Consider the following 19,114-nt stretch of genomic DNA (forward strand, 5'->3'; position numbering starts at 1 on the left):
AGGAAGGGGGCGTGCAGACGCACATTCTGAAACACCTGAGTCTGGCTGGCTCTTCTCCCACAGAGCCTCAAGCTGAGAGCCCTGACCGGGTGGCTGATCAGGAGCAAAGAACCGGCTGAGCCTACTCAGACTCCTTACCTACAAAACGTGAGACAGTTAAGACCGAGCAGGATGCCCACAGCCGATATCGGAGTGCCTGGGGGGAGTCCCAGCTCTGCTCCTGACTCAAGCTGAGACAGCAATGATGGTCAGGTTCCTGCACCCAATAGAAGATGAAGATTGGACTCCTGGTTTCCACCTGGCCCACCCCCAGCTGTTGCTGGCATTTTGGGAGTGAACTAATGGATGGAAGATGCCTTTCAAATAGATGAAAATAAATATTTGATCATATATAAATAAAAATCAGGTTTAAGATGTCTCTGTCTAGGGGCCAGCACTGTGGCATAGTGGGTTAAGCCACCGCCTGCAGTGCCAGCATCCCATGTGGGCTCCGGTTCTAGTCCTGGCTGCTCCACTTCTGATCCAGCTCTCTGCTATGGCCTGAGAAAGCAGTGGAAGATGCCCAAGTCCTTGGGCCCCTGCAACTAGGTGGGAACCTGGAAGAAACTCCTGGCTCCTGGCAGCTCCTGCCGTTGTGGGAGTGAACCAGTGGATGGAAGACCTCTCTCTCTCTCTCTCTCTGCCTCTCCTTCTGTGTAACTCTTTCAAGTAAATAAATAAATCTTTAAAAAAAAATGTGTCTTACTGCATAGAAAAATAAATGTAGAGTTATACTCCACAGGGCCACATGGTTCCATTTAATTGGGATTACAGGCAGTGTTTCCTTTTCCACTGGATGCAATTCCTGATCTCTTCACAATATGCATGTGTTATTTGTATAACAAAAATAAATGCAAAAAAAAAAGTATGCCAGACACGCCAGCCCCCGTGAGCTTCCTGCATCACAGAGGGCTTGGGTGGGGTCAATTCTCAGAAGGGATGGGCCTGCTACTTAGAGATAAGCAGGGAGGGAGGGCCCAAGGCCTGAGATCTAGGAACCTGGGCAAGTGAACAGAGGTGCGGCCTCGTCCACTTTGCCAGAGACAGCAGGCAGGAGACGGCAGTGGGCCGGGAGGGGGAGGGAGGAGGCAGGGCAGATGCTCCCTGCGAGCGCTGGCTAAGAGGGCCGCAGCGGAGGGGCCGGGGAGGCAAGTCCTCCTCGGTCTCTAAGGACGGCTGAGGCCCACCGCCAGAAGTAAAAATACGCAACCGCCGCAGCGGGGTTGACGCCAACTTCCGGCCTAGGGCAGGGGGCTCCCAGCAGGCGGAGCGGCCAGCTTCCCTGGGCCGCAGCCAAGGTCCCGCCCGCTTGTTGCGAGCGGAGGAGGCGGGCGCACAGCCCAGGCGCGGCTGCCGATTGGCCCTCCCCGAGCCGCCGACTGCTGATTGGTCGCCAGGGTGTGGCGGGGCCACGTGGCCTGCAGCGTCGTCTGCGGCCCGCGCATCCCGCGGGGAGTGAGGGGGGTCGCGGGACCGCGTCAGGGGGTGATCCCAGCCTCGGCTGGAAGCTGCTGGGAGCTCCCCGGATCCGGCCTCGTCGACGCGCCGCGGGCGGGCCCCGCACTCTCCGGCCTTCTTGGGCCGGCGCCGAGCGGGTTGCTGCGGGGAGACGCGAGCCAGGCACCATGAGCGTGGGCTTCATCGGCGCCGGCCAGTTGGCCTGTGCGCTGGCGCGGGGCTTCACGGCGGCAGGTAGGCGCGTGGCGGCAGGCGTGGTAAACGGTCCTCCGCGTGGATGATTTGAGGCCAGTGGGGTTGATGAGACAGCTGTTAAGCGCAGGTGCGTCTTTGGTGCGCGCGGGAGGTTGACGGGGTGACAGAACCTGGCACTGCAGGCGACTGTGGGTTTTGATTCTGCGATCCCGGGGAAGGCGTGGGAACGGGGCGGGTCTGATCCCCCGCTGAGAAGGCATGAATTCTGCAGGCATCCTGTCGGCTCACAAGATAATGGCCAGTTCCCCGGAAATGGACCTGCCCACGGTGTCTGCGCTCAGGGTAGGCGGGGCAGGGGGTGTGGGGGAGCGCGAGGGGGCTCAGGCCACGGATGGCTGGAGCTGAGCTGAGTCTGGCCGGGCCGTGGCGCCGCTCACCTCCCCAGCTGCAGCCTCACACAACTCTTCCACCTTCCCCGGGGCAGCGCTTGGGGTGGGACATAAAGGGAACCCAGCGAAGGACTCATTTTCCCTCAGACCAGAGTTGTGTGATTTTACAGTCTGAGCTCACCCGGAGGCTGCTTCTTCATGTAGAATAATAGCCGCTTTGTTGTTACTCCAAGGCACAAAGAGGAAAGAACGCTGCAAATGAGTTGTTTCTCTTTCCACATAAAATCCCGACTCTTCACCCAAACTCTGAGCCCTGGGGGAGAGGGTGGGTAATGAGGCAGGGGACAGGGTGACTGCCTAGGATGGGCTGGTGTTCCCAGCGCGGGGAGACTCTGCTCCTCAGTTGGCCGTCTTCTGGCCCACATGGAGGCCGTATGGTCAGATGAACAAGGAGCTGGAGTTGGAGTAGGGCCTGACCCACCTCTGCCCCACCCACTGGGTGCTGACGTGTCTGCTTCCCTGTGCCACGTTCCACCATGCAGAGGGTGCATTAGGTGTTGGAACACTGTGTGTGTAGGGGGGGAATAGCTGCTTCCTGGTTGCCATGGAGAAGTTTTACAGGACTTCTGCCTGTGCTTACTTGTCCAGTAGCAGCAGTGGAAAACTTTGTGTCAGTTGAGGGTACTGGGCAAGGAATTGCAGGCTGCAGCTGGCAGAGTGAGCTTGGTGAGGGTTCAGCTGCTCCAGGGAGGCCTGGGCCCAGCCAGGCTGCCCCAGCTCAGTAAGCCTGGCCATCTCCTACTGCAGAAGATGGGTGTGAACCTGACCCGCAGCAACAAGGAGACCGTGAGGCACAGTGACGTCCTGTTCCTGGCCGTGAAGCCGCACATCATCCCCTTCATCCTGGACGAGATCGGGGCCGACGTGCAGCCCAGGCACATCGTGGTCTCCTGTGCAGCCGGGGTCACCATCAGCTCTGTGGAGAAGGTGCCCTTCTTAGCTCTCATGCCCCTGGGAGTGGCCGCCGATGGGTGGGTGCTGGCGGCAGCAGGGGGCGCGGGCCACTCACTGGGCCCTGTGTCTTGCTGCAGAAGCTGATGGCCTTCCAGCCGGCCCCCAAAGTGATCCGCTGCATGACCAACACACCTGTGCTGGTGCGGGAGGGTGCCACAGTGTACGCCACGGGCACCCACGCGCTCGTGGAGGACGGCCAGCTCCTGGAGCAGCTCATGAGCAGTGTGGGCTTCTGCACCGAGGTGGAGGAGGACCTGATCGACGCCATCACAGGGCTCAGCGGCAGTGGGCCTGCCTATGTGAGGCCTTGCCTGCTCTCAGCTTTCCGGGAGCCTGGGCAGCGGGAGGGGCTAGGATGTGGCTGGCCGGTGGAGGAAGCTGACCCTCGGAGCTAGGTCCAGTCTCAGAAAAAGCAGACCTGGGGAGGGCATTGAGTGCCTGCTTCCTGGGGCTCAGAGAGTGTCTCCACAGGCGTTCATGGCCGTGGACGCGTTGGCTGACGGCGGGGTGAAGATGGGTCTGCCGCGGCGCCTGGCAGTACGACTGGGGGCCCAGGCCTTGCTGGTCAGTATCTTTCCCCTGCACTTTTGGGATCAGGGTGTGAGATGTGATTCCTGTGGGTCACCGAGTTGGGGGCAAGGCTGGGTTAGGAAGCTGGGACAAGGATGGGGCAGGTGCAGTGGGTATGGGGCAGCGTGTCCCAAGTGCACCAGCGGCGCCCTCCCCTACTGCTCCCTTCCTGCCACAGGGAGCTGCCAAGATGCTGCTGGACTCGGAGGATCATCCAGGCCAGCTCAAGGACAACGTCTGCTCCCCCGGGGGGGCCACCATCCACGCCCTGCACTTCCTGGAGAGTGGGGGCTTCCGCTCTCTGCTCATCAATGCGGTCGAGGCGTCCTGTATTCGAACACGGTGGGTCCAGCTCACACTCATTCACACTCCCTGGGCTGGGCTCCGCCTGGCAGAACCTGCTGCCTGGGGTCCCGTTAGTGGTGCTGGAGTCTGTGCTGTTTTTAGCCACAGCCTGTTAGATTTGGTTCCGCTAAGGGTCTGCGGACATCACTTACTTCTCACCACGTTTCTGATCGCTGGGATTCATTTTGATTTGTAAACGAGGAAGTTAGGACTCATTTTCCAAGGTCAAACAGCTATTAAGTGATGGAGGCAGGCTCCAACTTCAAGTCTGTGGCTCCAGACCTGTAATTTCCCACACTCTTTCTTCATAGGATCACAGATAGTGCTTACCGCTCTGTCTAGCTCAGAGCAACCGGGATAAACCAGGGAGGAGGAGCTGGCAGGAGCATCTGGTGTGGGCTCCGAGCCTTGGTGGTTGTCAGAGAACAGGGGCTGGGGGTTCCCTGGTTGTGGCCTGAATCTGGGCTCTGTCTGCAGAGAGCTGCAGTCCATGGCTGACCAAGAAAAGATCTCCCCGGCTGCGCTGAAGAAGACGCTGCTGGACAGAGTGAAGCTGGAGTCCCCCATGGTGTCCACACTGGCCCCCTCCAGCACAGGGAAGCTCCTCACGAGAAATGTGGCCCCCGGGGGCAAGAAGGACTGAGGCCGCCCCTGTGCCCCAGAGCCCTCGGCCCCGCCCCGCCACGCCACCACCCCTGCGCTGTGCAGGGAGGGGCAGGGCGCTTGGAGGTCTTCGCGGTGAAAACTCCTTTACTGTTGAGACTGAGAAGCCCTGCTTTCCCGCTGTCGCGTGGTGGAAGCTCAGACACAGCCCTGCACACCTCCCACCGCTGGCTCAGGCCGGGCACTGAATTCAAGTCAGAACCCGGCTCGCTGGCAGGGTCGGGCAGGGCCCTCAGTGCGTCCTCCAGGCGGAGCCCAGGGCGGGCCTGTCTACTGCCGAGAATAAGCGTGCTAGGACTTCTGGGAATCGATCCGTGAAGTGAGCAACCTAAGATGATCACAGTCAGTCAGGGTATGGAATTAGACCGTGCTTGTATTTAACTCTTGCTTTAAAAGTATACCATTGGAGAAAGGCTACTCCTAAATTTAGCTGCTTTAATAAAGTTTATTTTTCATTATCCTGAGTTTCTCGTGCTTCATCCAAGGCATCATTGTAAAGAACTGTCAGGTCCTCGCTACCTCTGTGGGAGCGTGCCATCCACGGAGGCAAGACGTGGCGTCCTAGGGTGGGCCGAGGCGAATGGCAGAGCTGTGCAGCGGCCCTGCCGGGGTCTGGGCAGTAGCCAGACGAGGGCACCGAGGGGAGCGCTGTCGGCCCCGCACAGCCTGTGACACAACTGCTCTCTGAAGGAGAAGTGTTCTTTTTCTCTAATCTTTCCTAGGAATGTCAGAGGCCTGGCAGGGAAGCCGCGTGCCCCTGCTGTGCTGCTGATTGGTGGGGGGGCTGCGTCCCTACCCACAGACCCCTGCCAGCCTCCCAGAAGCCAAGGCTGGGGCACAGCACCCTGAGCTCGAGGCTGGTGCTCATCCACAGGAGCGTGCTGCCTGCATGCCGCAAGGCTTTGGTGAGGAGGCGTGGGCGGGGCCAGCGCCAGGACAGCGGGTTAAGCTTCTGATGCCGGCATCCCCTGTCAGAGTGCCAATTCGAGTCCTGGAACTCTGCTTCTGATCCAGGTTCCCACTAATGTGCCTGAGAAGGCAGTGGGCAGTGATCAAGTAGAGGGCTGCCTGTCACCCGTGTGGGAGACTGGGATGGAGTTCCTGGCTCCTGGCTCTCGCCTGGCCAGCCCTGGCTGTTTGTGGGCATTTGGGAAGTAAACGAGCAGATGGAAGATGTGTTTCCCCTCCCTTTCTGTCAGTCTTCCTTTTGAATAAATAAGTATTAAAAAGAGGGAAAAGGCATGGGCACTGACCTGGGCATCAGCGTGAGCTCAGCTCTTACATCTTGTCACTTCCAGAAACGCCACCGCCTTGGAGAAGTCCTAGATGCTCTGACCTGCATGGCTCATCCCTCATAGATACGGAGGCCAAGCTTCAGCAGCAGGTTCTGGTGGGTCTTCAGTGAGACCACATGGACTTGCTCAACAGAACGTCTAGAACATGATGGACCCCTCCCCCCAGCTGAGGGGAGCAGAGCCTTCCTGTTCCTCCCACCTCGCCAGGGCAGCCCAGCGCTCCAGCCAAATCTGACAGCCCCTGGAGAGCTCCTCCCAGCGACAGCAAGCCCAATACTCACAACTCTTTTGTCAGCACTTTGTGTACCACCTCATCCTGGCCATAGGCACTGCTTATAATCATGTATTTTTTTTCCCAGAAGAGTAAAGGAAAGCTCAAAAGAGGTTAAATAATTTGCCCTAAAAGATAGGAATAAACATTTCACCAAAGTAGATCTGCACGTGTGGAGCAGCACGTGAACCTTTTAGGGGAAATGCAAAGCAAAACCCGCTGAGATGCTACACACTCACTGGTGCGATTATTTTTGGTTAAATAAGACAATAACAAATGTCAGAATATGGAGACATTGCAGCCCTCATGCATTGCTGACCGCGATGCAAACCGGTCCAGCCACTTTGAGAAAACAGCCTGGCAGCTCCTCCAAAGATTAAACAGTAACTCTAGGATCCAGTCATTCCACTCCTAGGCAGGTACCCACGAGAAAGGAAGCACGTGCCCACACAAAGCCTTGCAGTGAGTGCGCGTGACAGCATTACTCAGAATAGCCCACGTGGCACAGCAGGCTAAGCCACCACTTTGGACACCTGTATGTCATATTGGAGTCCTGGCTCCAGGCTTCCCATCCAGCTCCCTGCTAATGCACTGGGAGGCCTACCACCCACGTGGGAGACAGATGGAGTTCTGGGCTCCTGACTTACCTGGCCATTGTGGCCTACTGGGGAGTGAACTAGCGGATGGAAGGTCTCTCTGTAACTCAAATAAAATAAATCAATAAAGGAGGGAGGGAGGGAGGGAGGGAGGGAGGGAGGGAGGGAAGGGAGGAAGGAAGGAAGGAAGGAAGGAAGGAAGGAAGGAAGGAAGGAAGGAAGGAAGGAAGGAGAGAAAAGAAAGGGGCCAGCACTGTGGCGCAGTGGGTTAAAGCCCTGGCCTGAAGCGCTGGCATCCCATATGGGCGTCGGTTCTAGTCCCGGCTGCTCCTCTTCCAATCCAGCTCTCTGCTATGGCCTGGGAAAACAGTAGAAGATGGCCCAAGTCCTTGGGCCCCTGCACCCGCGTGGGAGACCCAGAAGAAGCTTCTGGCTCCGGATCAGCGCAGCTCCGGCCTTTGTGGCCATCTGGGGAGTGAACCAGCAGATAGAAGATCTCTCTCTCTGTCTCTACCTCTCTCTGTAACTCTGTCTTTGAAATAAATAAAATAAACCTTTAAAAAAAAGAAAAGAAAAGAAAAGAAAACCCTACCTCTTAATCATCAGGGGCTGGCACTGTTACGTAGCAGGTAAAGCCTCCGCCTGCAGTGCTAGTATCCCAATGGGTGCCAGTTCAAGTCCTGGCTGCTCCACTTCTGATCCAGCTCTTGGCTGTGGCCTGGGAAAGTAGTAGAAGATGGCCCAAGTCCTTGGGCCCCTGCACCCATGTGGGAGACCTGGAATAAGCTCCTGGCTCCTGGCTCCAGATTGGCGTAGCTCCTGCCGTTCTAGCCAGTTGGGGAGTGAACCAGTGGATGGAAGACCTCTCTCTCTTTCTGCCTCTGCCTCTCTATAACTCTGCCTTTCAGGTAAAATCTTTAAAAAAAAAAAAAAAAGAAAGAAAGAACGAAAGAAGCCAGTCACAGAAGGCTACATCTTATTCCATTCATATGAAACATCCACAAAACGCAAATGTAGAGACAGAAGCAGTGGTTGCCAGGGCTGGAGTGGGAGTAGGAAGAGCAGTTTCTGTTTGAAGCAATCAGAATGATTCAAATCAAGATCATGGTGAAGATGCGACTCAGTATTTGCAAGGCACTTCAAAAAGTTCATGTAGAGGCCGGCGCTGCAGCTCACTAGGCTAATCGTCTGCCTGCGGCACTGGCACACCGGGTTCTAGTCCTGGTCGGGGCGCCGGATTCTGTCCCGGTTGCTCCTCTTCCAGGCCAGCTCTCTGCTGTGGCCTGGGAGTGCGGTGGAGGATGGCCCAGGTCCTTGGGCCCTGCACCCGCATGGGAGACCAGGAGGAAGCACCTGGCTCCTGGCTTCAGATCAGTGCAGTGCGCCAGCCGCAACGGGCTGGCCATAGTGGCCACTTGGGTGGGGGTGGGGGGTGAACCAGGAAAAAGGAAGACCTTTTTCTCTGTCTCTCTCTCTCACTGTCTAACTCTGCCTGTTAAAAAAAAAAAAAAATTTCATGGAGAAATGGAATTCAAAGGTAAGTTCATTTCAGTGTAAAATTTTTTGAATTCAATCTGTGCATGGTTTTCTGATAATATGCACCCCATGAACTTTCTGAAGTACTCTCACACATAGTCATTGAATTGTGGGTTTTTTTTTTTTAATTGTGTTTATTTATTTGAAAGGTGGAAAGAGATTTTCCATTTGCTAGTTCACTCCCCAAATGTTTGCAACAGCTGAGGCTGGGCCAGGATGAAGCCACGAGCCAGGAGCTTCATCTGGGTCTCCCATGTGGGTGCAAGGCCAGCACTCGGCTCATCTGCTGCTGCTTTCCCAGTGCATTAGCAGGGAGCTAGATCAGAAGTTGAGCAAGGCCAGCGCCGCGGCTCACTAGGCTAATCCTCCACCTAGCGGCGCCGGCACACTGGGTTCTAGTCCCGGTCGGGGCGCTGGATTCTGTCCCGGTTGCCCCTCTTCCAGGCCAGCCCTCTGCTGTGGCCAGGGAGTGCAGTGGAGGATGGCCCAGGTACTTGGGCCCTGCAACCCCTGGGAGACCAGGAAAAGCACCTGGCTCCTGGCTCCTGCCATTGGATCAGCGCGGTGCGCCGGCCGCAGCACTGGCCGCGGCGGCCATTGGAGGGTGAACCAACAGCAAAGGAAGAAAAAAAAAAAAAAAAGAAATTGAGCAGCCAGGACTTGAACCAGCACCTGTATGGGATGCTGGTGTCGCAAAGCCCAAACTATGTGCTTAAAAAGGTGAATTTTACCCTTGAATGTAATGTAAATTACATTCAAAGGTTTTAAAAAATAAACTGCCCAGATCTCTTAAAAGAAACATATATTTATTTATTTGAAGGGCAAATGACAGAAAGAAGAGACAAACACATACACAGATCTTCCATCTGGTGGCTCACTTTCCAAAGGCCAGCAACCCCAGGGCTGGGCAGGCTGAAGCCAGGAGCCTGGAACTCCATCTGGGTCTCCCACGTGGGTGCCAGGAAGCAGGGAGTGGAGCCATCCTGTGCTGCCTTCCCTGGCACGTGAGCAAAAGTCTGCAGCAGAGCAGCTGGGACTTGAACCAGGCGCTCTGACATGGACGCTGTCAGCCCAGGCAGCAGCTTACCCTGCTGCACCACCGTGCCCGCCCCTTGCCCAGGTCTTAACACAGTATTTTTTTTTTTTTTTTTTTTTTTACAGGCAGAGTGGACAGTGAGTGAGAGAGACAGAGAGAAAGGTCTTCCTTTGCTGTTGGTTCACCCTCCAATGGCCGCCGCGGCCGGTGCGCTGCGGCCGGCACACCGCGCTGATCTGAAGCCAGGAGCCAGGTGCTTCTCCTGGTCTCCCATGGGGTGCAGGGCCCAAGCACCTGGGCCATCCTCCACTGCACTCCCTGGCCACAGCAGAGAGCTGGCCTGGAAGAGGGGCAACCGGGACAGAATCCAGCGCCCCGACCGGGACTAGAACCCGGTGTGCCGGCGCTGCAGGCGGAGGATTAGCCTAGGGAGCCGCGGCGCCGGCCTTAATACAGTATTAAGTCCGGCCCGCGTTCGCACTCACCTCTTACCCGAATGCCGTCCTTTCTGCACTCATCCTGCTGGCCGCCCTCATCTTCCTCTCCACCGCTGCAAGACCACCCCTGCCCAGGCCTAAATCCACGAAAATACATTTCCTGAGCACCTACTCACTGCCAGGCCCCAGCTTACCTCTTGGTGCCTGGGGTTGGCCTGGCTCAGGCGAGCCATCACCTGCCAAGGACCACTGCCCTCCACTTCGGAATTTCCACAGGGTAGGGTCAGGGCCAGATTTGACCCAGGGTGACTGGAGCCCTGGCCCTCCCCCAGGGAAAAGTCAGAGGGTCGCTCCTTCCAGAACAGCACTTCCGGTCCCCTCCCCACTGCCAGAGCTGGGGTCTGAATCAGGGCTGGCAACTCCCGGAGGGTGTCCAAGGCGCCCCCGTCCCCGCCCCCTCTCCTGTCAGGCCCTGGGCAGAGATCCCAGAGCTGGCTCCCGGTGCCCCCAGGGAAGGCACCGATAGGGCTGGGGGAGGGGCGGCGCCGATGAGGTACCCAGTGCGTGCTGCTGCACCTGTCACGTGGTCTGCGAGGCCCATGTTCCTCCTGGGTGGAGGGTAGCTGTGGACACAGAGAGACGTGGCAGACATAGCAGCAAGAGGACGAGGCGAGCAGAGAGGGCGAGAGACCAGGGAGTCAGCCGCGGGGGAAGTGAGCTCTCAGCGGTGTGAGGCCGACCTCACCACCACACCAGGAGTCCTCACAGCCCGGGCTGGACAGGCACCCCGTGCGGGTGTCTCACCGGTCCAGGCTCAGTGGCTACCCTGAGCAGGCTCTGCTCCGGGGTGTGTGTGGGGGGTGGCACCTGGCCAACCTCTGCCACATCTATCCCCAGCTGGGGGCCGGGTGGCTCTGCTGCAGCACCAGCCTGCCTGGCCGCCAGGCACACGGCCGGCCGCGGAAGCTGAGCCGCCGTCTCCTCTGTGCTAGCATAGCCTCCGCCCAGTGCGCGTCCAGTGCGGGTCCAGTGCGCGTCACTGCCGTCTGTTGCCCAGGGAGACGCCGCCAAAGGCACGCAGTGGGCAGCACTTAGCGCTCCTGGTGAGAGCAGCACCCGATCCACACTCCCTGACCACTGCTCCCTGCTGCCCTCAGTCCCCGGGGCTCAGGACCCCAGAGGAAGCGTCCCCGTTTCCTGCCTGTTTTGCTCTTCTGCCCCAAGTGTTAAGGACACTTCTTTAGGGAAATGAGGTTGAGGCTGACTTCTCCCTTGCATGCTTGCTTTATTTTACTCTTGGATGTTAGTTGACTTATTTTTTTCCACAATTACTCACTCTGGGCCCTGTGGGAACACAAACACACCCTCCTCTGGTCCCCGCAACCCACGTGACTGTTGCTAAGCAACGCTCCCCAGAGGGCTGCGTTTTCCCTCCCCATTCCCCCAATGTTCTGCGAGCCTCATCAAACCATCAAAGCCTGCGCTCTGCTTTTACCAACAAAGCGTCTGGACCGAAGTGGACATTGTTGTCACCATGTGAAATCAGTAACATTTTGAAAATGAAACGCACCGCTTTTCAAGGCCCGTTCCTTGGCCGGCGCCGAGGCTCACTAGGCTAATCCTCTGCCTGAGGCGCCGACACCCGGGTTCTAGTCCCAGTCTGGGCGCCGGATTCTGTCCCGGTTGCCCCTCTTCCAGGCCAGCTCTCTGCTGTGGCCCGAGAGTGCAGTGGAGGATGGCCCAAGTGCTTGGGCCCTGCACCTGCATGGGAGACCAGAAGCACCTGGCTCCTGGCTTCAGATCAGCGCGGTGCGCCGGCCACAGCGGCCATTGGGGAGTGAACCAACGATAAAGGAAGACCTTTCCCTCTGTCTCTCTCTCTCTCACTGTCCACTCTGCCTGCCTGTTTAAAAAAAAAAAAAAAAAAAAAAAAAAAAAAAAAAAAAAAAAAAAAAGCCTGTTCCAGTGTGGCTAGCACAATATCTTAACGCAAAAAAGAGAGAATGCAAGATTCAACTTGGGGCCGGCACTCTGGCATAGCGGTCAAGCTGCCGCCTGCAGCTGGCATTCCATATGGGCACTGGTTCAAGACCCAGCTCCACCTCCGATCCAGCTCCCTGCTAATGTGCTTGGGAACACAGCATAAGATGGCCCAAGTGCTTGGGTCCCTGCACCCATGTGGAGACCTAGATGAAGCTCCTGGCTCCTGGCTTCAGCCTGGCCAGCTCTGGCCATTGTGACCATCAGTAGATGGAAGATATATCTCTCTCTCTCTCTCTCTCTCTCTCTCTCTGGCTCTGCTTCTCTCTCTGTAACTCCGACTTGCAAATAAGTAAATAAATCTTTTTTAATTTTTTTTTTTTATTTTTGATAGGCAGAGTGGACAGTGAGAGAGAGAGAGACAGAGAGAAAGGTCTTCCTTTGCCGTTGGTTCACCCTCCAATGGCCGCCGCTGCAGCCGGCGCACCGCGCTGATCCGATGGCAGGAGCCAGGATCCAGGTGCTTTTCCTGGTCTCCCATGGGGTGCAGGGCCCAAGCACCTGGGCCATCCTCCACTGCACTCCCTGGCCATAGCAGAGAGCTGGCCTGGAAGAGGGGCAACCGGGACAGAATCCGGTGCCCCGACCGGGACTAGAACCCGGTGTGCCGGCGCCGCAAGGTGGAGGATTAGCCTATTGAGCCACGGCGCCGGCTCAATAAATCTTTTTTAAAAATTAGATAAACTCTAGAAGCTCTAGAAGGATTCAACAAGCAACCAACAAAAGGGGTCTCCATTCTGGGGGAGAGGCAGGAGGCCGTGGCAGATGGAGCAGGACAGGAGCGAGGCATTGCATCACACACCCTGGGTCCTGTGTGGAGTTAGGAGTCACGCGAGACTGTTGCTTAGTCACAGGTTAGTTGGGCCATGCCCAGGCCGTGCCATACTCCTGCAGAGCCCCTGGCCCTGAGATGATCAAGGCTGGCCCCTGGGGCTCCCACCCTGGTGTAGGGCTGGGTCCAGAACCCTCAAGCAAAGATGAGCAGAAGGGTACCCTCTGCCCACCTCTTCTTTCCTCCTAAGGCCACCTTCTGTGCAGCTGGTCCCCAGGGTGGACTGGGAGCGCCCACCTAAGCCTCCTCTCCAACAACACCCCCAACATCCACACTGCAGGCTCACCTGCTGTTCACCTGCCTCCCCCACCAGCCTGGGAGCTCCAGGGGCCTGGGCTGGGCTGGGCTGGGCTGGAGCTGGTGCCCATCATCTGTTAATGGGATTGGAATGCCTGCTGTCAGTCCTGGAAGGGCTCGTAAGCACAGCACAGCTGCGCGTGCTAGCCAGAGACACAGCTGAAGGCAAGCATCGGTGAGGACAGCGCCCCTGCCTGCCTGCCTGCCTGCGTGTCAGGTGTGCCTCCTTAGGCCTCTGGTCACTGGGCTGACACCCCGTGCAGCTCCCAGCCTGCTCTTGGGCCCGAGGCTCCGGGGTTCGGAAGCCATTCTGTTACGCAGTCTTGCGAGTCCCATGGGCTGGGTGTGAATTCCTGGCCTGGCCTGGCCTCTCTGTCTCAGGGAACCTGGATCAGTGTAGCCCACACCTGCCCAGTTGGCTGCCCGAGAGCCTGTTCAGGGCGTGGACCCCTTGAAGACATCCTGCCAACTCTTACAGCTCTGGGCGTCTTCGGGTAAGAGGGAAGCAGTTGAGGGCCGTGTGGGAGAAGCAGGGCTGGAGAGCAGTCAGTGCACAACCGTTTTAGGAGGAGTTCTGTGGGTGAATGCTCTCTCTGAGAACAGAAGCAGCTGGGAAGGCGCGGTGGTGGCTGGGTGACTGAGAGGGGTGTGCCTCGTGGGTACCGTCCCACCCTGAAGCCGCATATATGTGAATATGACATTGGAATTTCACTTGCAGTGAAAAAAGAGTGGCAAAGAACGCTCTTTTTCTGTTAGATTAGTTAACACATTTCTGGTAACAGAGAGAGCCACGGCCCTCACTGGCTGTGTGACCTCAGGCGAGTCTGAGTCTACTTCCTTTTCAATGTGTTACTGTTTCATTAAAGTGGGAAACAAGTAGCCCTGGCAGGTGCTCCCAGGGTGGCCAGTGGATTTGCCTGAAGCCCTTGAGGTCGCCTGGGTCACCACGCAGCTTGGAGACAGCTCGGCAGCTGACTATGTGGCGAGGTCCCCCGTTCCCTAACACGGGCGGCCGGCTCGTGGTTCCGGTGGAGCACGGCTCCGGATGTAGAAAGCCCCTTACCAAAGACGTGTTTCCCTCCTATGGGCCAGGCTCAGTATTATGCATGCAGGACACACGATCTCCTGCAGTCTTCTTTATTTCTTAAAGATTTATTTATTTGAAAGGCAGAGTTACAGAGACAGGTTCACTCTCCAAACGGCTGCAGATGCTGAGGCTGGGCCAGGCCGAAGCCAGGAGTCAGGAGCTTCCTCCAGCTCTCCTGTGTGAGTAGCAGGGGCCCGAGCTGTCGGGCCATCATTGCTGCTTTTCCAGGCCATTGGCAGGGAGCTGGATCAGAAGTAGAGCAGCTGGGACTCTGTGGCTTAACACCACAACACCAGCCTCAGTCTCTGCTTTTTTATATAATTTTTATTTATTTGAGTGACATGAAGAGGAAGCTCTCGTCAGCTGGTTTGCTCTTCAAATGCCCACAACCTTGCAGTCCCACTGGGAGCTGGAAACTTGATTCAGGTCTTCCACGTGAGTGGCAGGAGCCCACTCACTTAAGCCACCCCCGCTGTCTCCCAGAGCCTGCTCTGGCAGGAAGCTGGGGTCAGCAGCCGGAGCTGGGTGAACCCAGGCACTTCACTGTGGGCCGTGGGCATCTGAGCCACTGTCTTACCCACTAGGCCCAACACCACCCTCATGGAATCTTAATTATGATGTGGTTGTCACTTTCCAGTTACACTCACGGGGAAACTGAGGCTTGGACAAGTTAGGAACACAGCCAATGAGGGTGAGGCAAATCCAGGCCCAACGCTGAGCTGTGCTGCCTCAGTTTGGCTCTGCCAGCCCACTGCCTTCAAAGGGCGGGCACTCGGGAGCACAAGGAGCAACTGGAGAAACAGGCTGGGTCGGGGCCAGTGCTGTGGCATAGCAGGTGGAGCCGCCACCATCAGTGCCAGCATCCCTTATGGGCACCGGTTCAAGTCCTGGCTGCTCCACTTCTGATCCAGCTCTCTGCTGTGGCCTGGGAAAGCAGTAGAGGATAGCCCAAGTGCTTGGGCCCCTGCACTTATGTGGCAGACCTGGAGGAAGCTTCTGGCTTCAGATTGGCACAGCCGGTGGGGCCACCTGGGGAGTGAACCAGCGGGTGGAAGACCTCTCACAGCCTTCCACAGTGGTGGGGGCCTTGTTCCCAAGGGCACTGAGAAGTCTGGGGAGGTGGAGACCTCATTCCTGTCTGAGAAATTTTTTTCAAGTTAATGGAAATAAGTCTTTATTAAGTAACTTTTAATATCAGAAAACTAAAAAACTCATAATTCTCTTTATAATAACAGTGCTTTGGCCATCTTAAGTTAAAGGCTCTTCATCATAAAATATGTGGTTTTAAACTTAAATTGAATTTATAATCCCTAGGACATCCCGACATATATATAACAAGAGTGCAGTAAAATTAGCAAAATACTGAATTACATTGATAATTTATCATTCTTCATTTGTGGTTTTTAGAAACAGTACACACATCTAATATATATAGATTCCTTGGCTTATTAGTTGCAGCGGGATGCCGGTGCTGCAGGTGGTGGCTTTACCCGCTATGCCACGTGCTGGACCCAACACACCCTCAATTATCAACCAATACAGGTGCATCCCAAAGCCCTTCCTGAAATAGGAAAACCCAGGTGGCCATTTCCATATTCACCAAGCGAGGCACTGGATAGGAATTCACAACTGAGATAATTGCAGTCCTTGATCCCTGAGAAATTTTTTTAAAGGCTTATTTATGTATTTAAGAGGCAGTTACAGAGAGAGAGAGACATGGAGAGAGAGGTCTTTCATCTGCTGGTTCACTCCCCAAATGGCCACAATGACCAGAGCTGGGCCAATCTGAAGTCAGGAGCTTCTTCCTGGTCTCCCAAGCAGGTGCAGGGGCCCAAGGACTTGGGCCATTCTCCACCGCCTTCCAAGGCCACAGCAGAGAGCTGGATTGGAAGTGGAGCAGCCGGGACTCGAACCGGCGCCCATATGGGATGCCGGCACCGCAGGTGGCGGCTTTACCCACTACGCCACAGCACCAGCCCATGCCTGAGAAATTGAGCGGAAGGAAAAAGAAGCGATCTTCTGTGGAGCTCCTTCCAACGCCATTACCCCCCCCCCCCCACAGTTCCCCTGTGTCCTCAGCCTGCCTGCCCTGCGCCCCACTGGCTTGCCCACCTCCTCTCCCTCCCCCATGCCCAGCCACCCGGGTCCTTGGCACCCTGCATGGTGGGGTATTTTCTCATGAACGCAATGCTGTGGTCTGTTGTAGCACTTTTGAGCTGACAAGATGCTGTCATCCTGTCCCACAGGACCCCACACCCCTCTGGGACATGGGGCTGGGAGGCATCCCCATCTCACACACAGGAGCACTGGGCACGTGTACAAGGCCACTGGGGAGCTAGCGCCTCCCCAGCTTCTGGATCAAGTCCTCCTGCCAATTCTCCCCATCAACTCACGCCCGAGCCCTCAAGGGCAGCACTGGTGGCTCCTTAAAATGCTCCATCAGCCGCCCCAGGTGCCCAGTCCATGTGTCCCCACGGCCCAGCGACAGAAGAAAGACCCCTGGCCACGAGAGGGCGCCAGGAGCCAACCGTTGAGTCCCAGCGAAACCCCAGAGGCCTGGGTCCTGGAAGACAACGGAATCAAAACACATGGCCAGCTTGGCGTCCGCCGGCCAGGTGTGGCAGGTAATTTCGTGCATCCACACAGCCAAGGAAAGTGCCTGGATCCATTCTCACCCCCTCCAGGACTGGCAGGCCCACAGAAACCTGCAAACCTTAGCCTGGCACTGCAAGTGTCCACCGTGTTCAGGGCCCTCGTGGGTCACCTGTTCAGGGGCCACCAGTGTCGCTCGGGAGCACCCTTGAACGTCACTTCATTAACTCAGGAGCTGCTCTGTGAAGTGAGGCTGAGCAGTCCCCAAGGAAGGGCGGAGAGGAGGAGGAAGTGAGCTAGGGCTCCGCCTGGCGGCTGCTGTGTTTACTACAGTTATTGAGGAGCCTGGGGCTCCAAGAGCTGAAAGGAGCTGCCGCCAAGGCTGAGGGGCGGAGGGCCAGGAATCAGGCTCCGGCTGGGTGGGCCCTGGGCTGTCGTTTCCCACTGGTTCCAGATGGGGTTCTTAACGCAATCGAGTGTCTGCCTTTTGAATTAAGGGAATGGAGGGGAAGCAAGCATGTATTAGATTCCATTTCCAACCTCATTACCCTCAACTCGGCAAAAGGCCCGCTCAGCCTGAACCCCAGACCTACCCTAACCCCGTGCGTTTCTGCTCACCATCGTCTCCTCCCTGTCTCTGCCCCATGGCAGACTCTCAGCTCCCTCCCCAGACCTCTCTGGCAGCTCCACTGCAGACTCAGGCCTCGGCCAGGTGTGGGAGCCACTGCCCGGGCACTGTCCTGGGAGCTGGACAAATACTTGGTAAAGTGAGTTGGCAGGGGCTGGCACTGTGGCACTGTGGGTTAAGTCTTCATTTCATAGCAGAGTCCTGAGGTCCTGCCACCCACATCGGAAGCCCAGATAGGGGGCCTGGCCCAGCCCTAACTGTTCATCTGGGGAATGAACCAATGGGTGGAAGCCCTCTCCCTCTTCCCCTCCCCCTCCTTCCACCTTCCTCCTCCCCCTCCCCCCTCCCTCCCTCTCTTTTCCATCCCTCTGCCTTTCAAATAAACAAATCTTGTTTAAGGAGTGATTTAAGCTGATTGTAGCCAGTAGCCAACATTCCCAGGTGTCCAAGGTGCTAGCCCAGGTAACCTACACTTATCCAGGTCTTATTTTGGGCACTTGAAGTATAAATTATTCACATACCAGCCCCGATGCAAAGGTGTCACTACCTGAGACATTCGGGTCAGCCCTGGGACGTGGCGGTGAAGGGAAGCTGGAGGTGACCACAGGTGAGAAGGCAGGGAGTGGGGGTGGGGGGATTGTGTGTTGGCCTGCCTAGACACGTGCATGTGCTCAGCTGTAGAGGTTAGCTGAGATGAGATGCGAACCACCTGCCTCAGTCCCACTTGAATACATTGATTCATTGAGTCACTTATTCAGTCTTCACGTTGAGCACCTACTATGTGCCAGACCCAGAGCTAAAAACAACCAGACTTGATTGCATTGTCCCCTAATGGCTTTCCCAGTCTGGCAGGAAGCACAGGGCTATGAAGAAACCATTGCCAAGTCCATGCAACAAGACAAGGCATGCGGGCTTAGGGCTCCCCTGAGCAGAGCCGGGGTTGGGGAAGCCTCAGTGAAAGCCACTGTGTGTTTGGAAAGATGCGGGGCTGAGGGGCGGGGCTGGCTAAGGAGTGGCCCTCCTGTGACGGGCACTCCCTGTGTCCACGGGTGCTGTGGGCACCATGTCAGGGCGGGTGAGGTCTTTCCCACTGTGAGTGTGAGGGGAGAGGAGTGTGTGTGGCTGGGGCTGGCAGGGACTGGGCGACAGACTGAGTGGTGGGAGAGGCTGGACCTGGAAGACTCTGGGTTTGGCCTGTTGGAAGGCAGGTGCAGCTCCCAGAGCTGGGGAAGCAGAGAGGGATGGAGCCTTGGTGTTTGCCTATGAAAGCAGACTCTGTGTGGGACACCAGTACCTGTGTCTTGTAGCTGGCGCGTGGGGAAAGGGTGAGGGGGCTGGTGGAAGAGGGTAATCTCCCAGGCTTCAGGACCCCTGGCTCCCCCAGGTCACCCAAGTGTCCCTTGCTTGGTTAAAGATCCGTCTGTCGGTGGGAGACCAGGAGAAGCACCTGGCTCCTGGCTTCGGATCAGCATGCCGGCCGCGGCAGCCATTGGAGGGTGAACCAACGGCAGAAAAGGAAGACCTTTGTCTCTGTCTCTCTCTCTCACTATCCACTCTGTCAAAAAAAAAAAAAAAAAAAAAAAACAAAACAAAACAAAACACCTCAGTCTGTCAGCCATGCAGATCAGCAGCACTTCCTCCTGTCTGTGGGCTGCGCCATTTTTGGCCCTTAATGGGGATTAGTAGGTCCTTAATGGGATGGTTGACCCATGAGATGGGGGCAGGTGAGGGAGAAGCAGGTGCCGAGGCTGGCCAAGGCTTCCATGACCTGCCCTGGAAAGTACTGGAAAAAGA

The 19,114-nt window shown here is 56.7% G+C and overlaps 1 protein-coding gene across 2 annotated transcripts; it reads left to right on the forward strand.

Annotated features, from left to right (window-relative positions):
• Positions 1–1,452: 1,452 nt before the first annotated feature.
• PYCR2 (pyrroline-5-carboxylate reductase 2) lies at positions 1,453–5,131 on the forward strand. 2 transcript variants are annotated; one of them, XM_002717478.6, is made up of 7 exons: positions 1,453–1,731; positions 1,964–2,034; positions 2,889–3,068; positions 3,173–3,394; positions 3,567–3,659; positions 3,844–4,007; positions 4,488–5,131. In XM_002717478.6, exons 1-7 carry the CDS (start codon positions 1,665–1,667, stop codon positions 4,651–4,653), a joined length of 963 nt encoding a protein of 320 aa, XP_002717524.1. In that variant the 5' UTR covers positions 1,453–1,664; the 3' UTR covers positions 4,654–5,131. The 2 variants fall into 2 exon arrangements, with proteins under 2 accessions (XP_002717524.1, XP_089168394.1); XM_089312268.1 differs by lacking the exon at positions 1,453–1,731 and adding an exon at positions 1,795–1,819.
• Positions 5,132–19,114: the final 13,983 nt, after the last annotated feature.

Source organism: Oryctolagus cuniculus, chromosome 13 (assembly GCF_051225735.1).
Source record: "Oryctolagus cuniculus isolate XC-2025 breed Fujian yellow rabbit chromosome 13, ASM5122573v1, whole genome shotgun sequence".
Lineage (NCBI taxonomy): Eukaryota > Metazoa > Chordata > Mammalia > Lagomorpha > Leporidae > Oryctolagus > Oryctolagus cuniculus.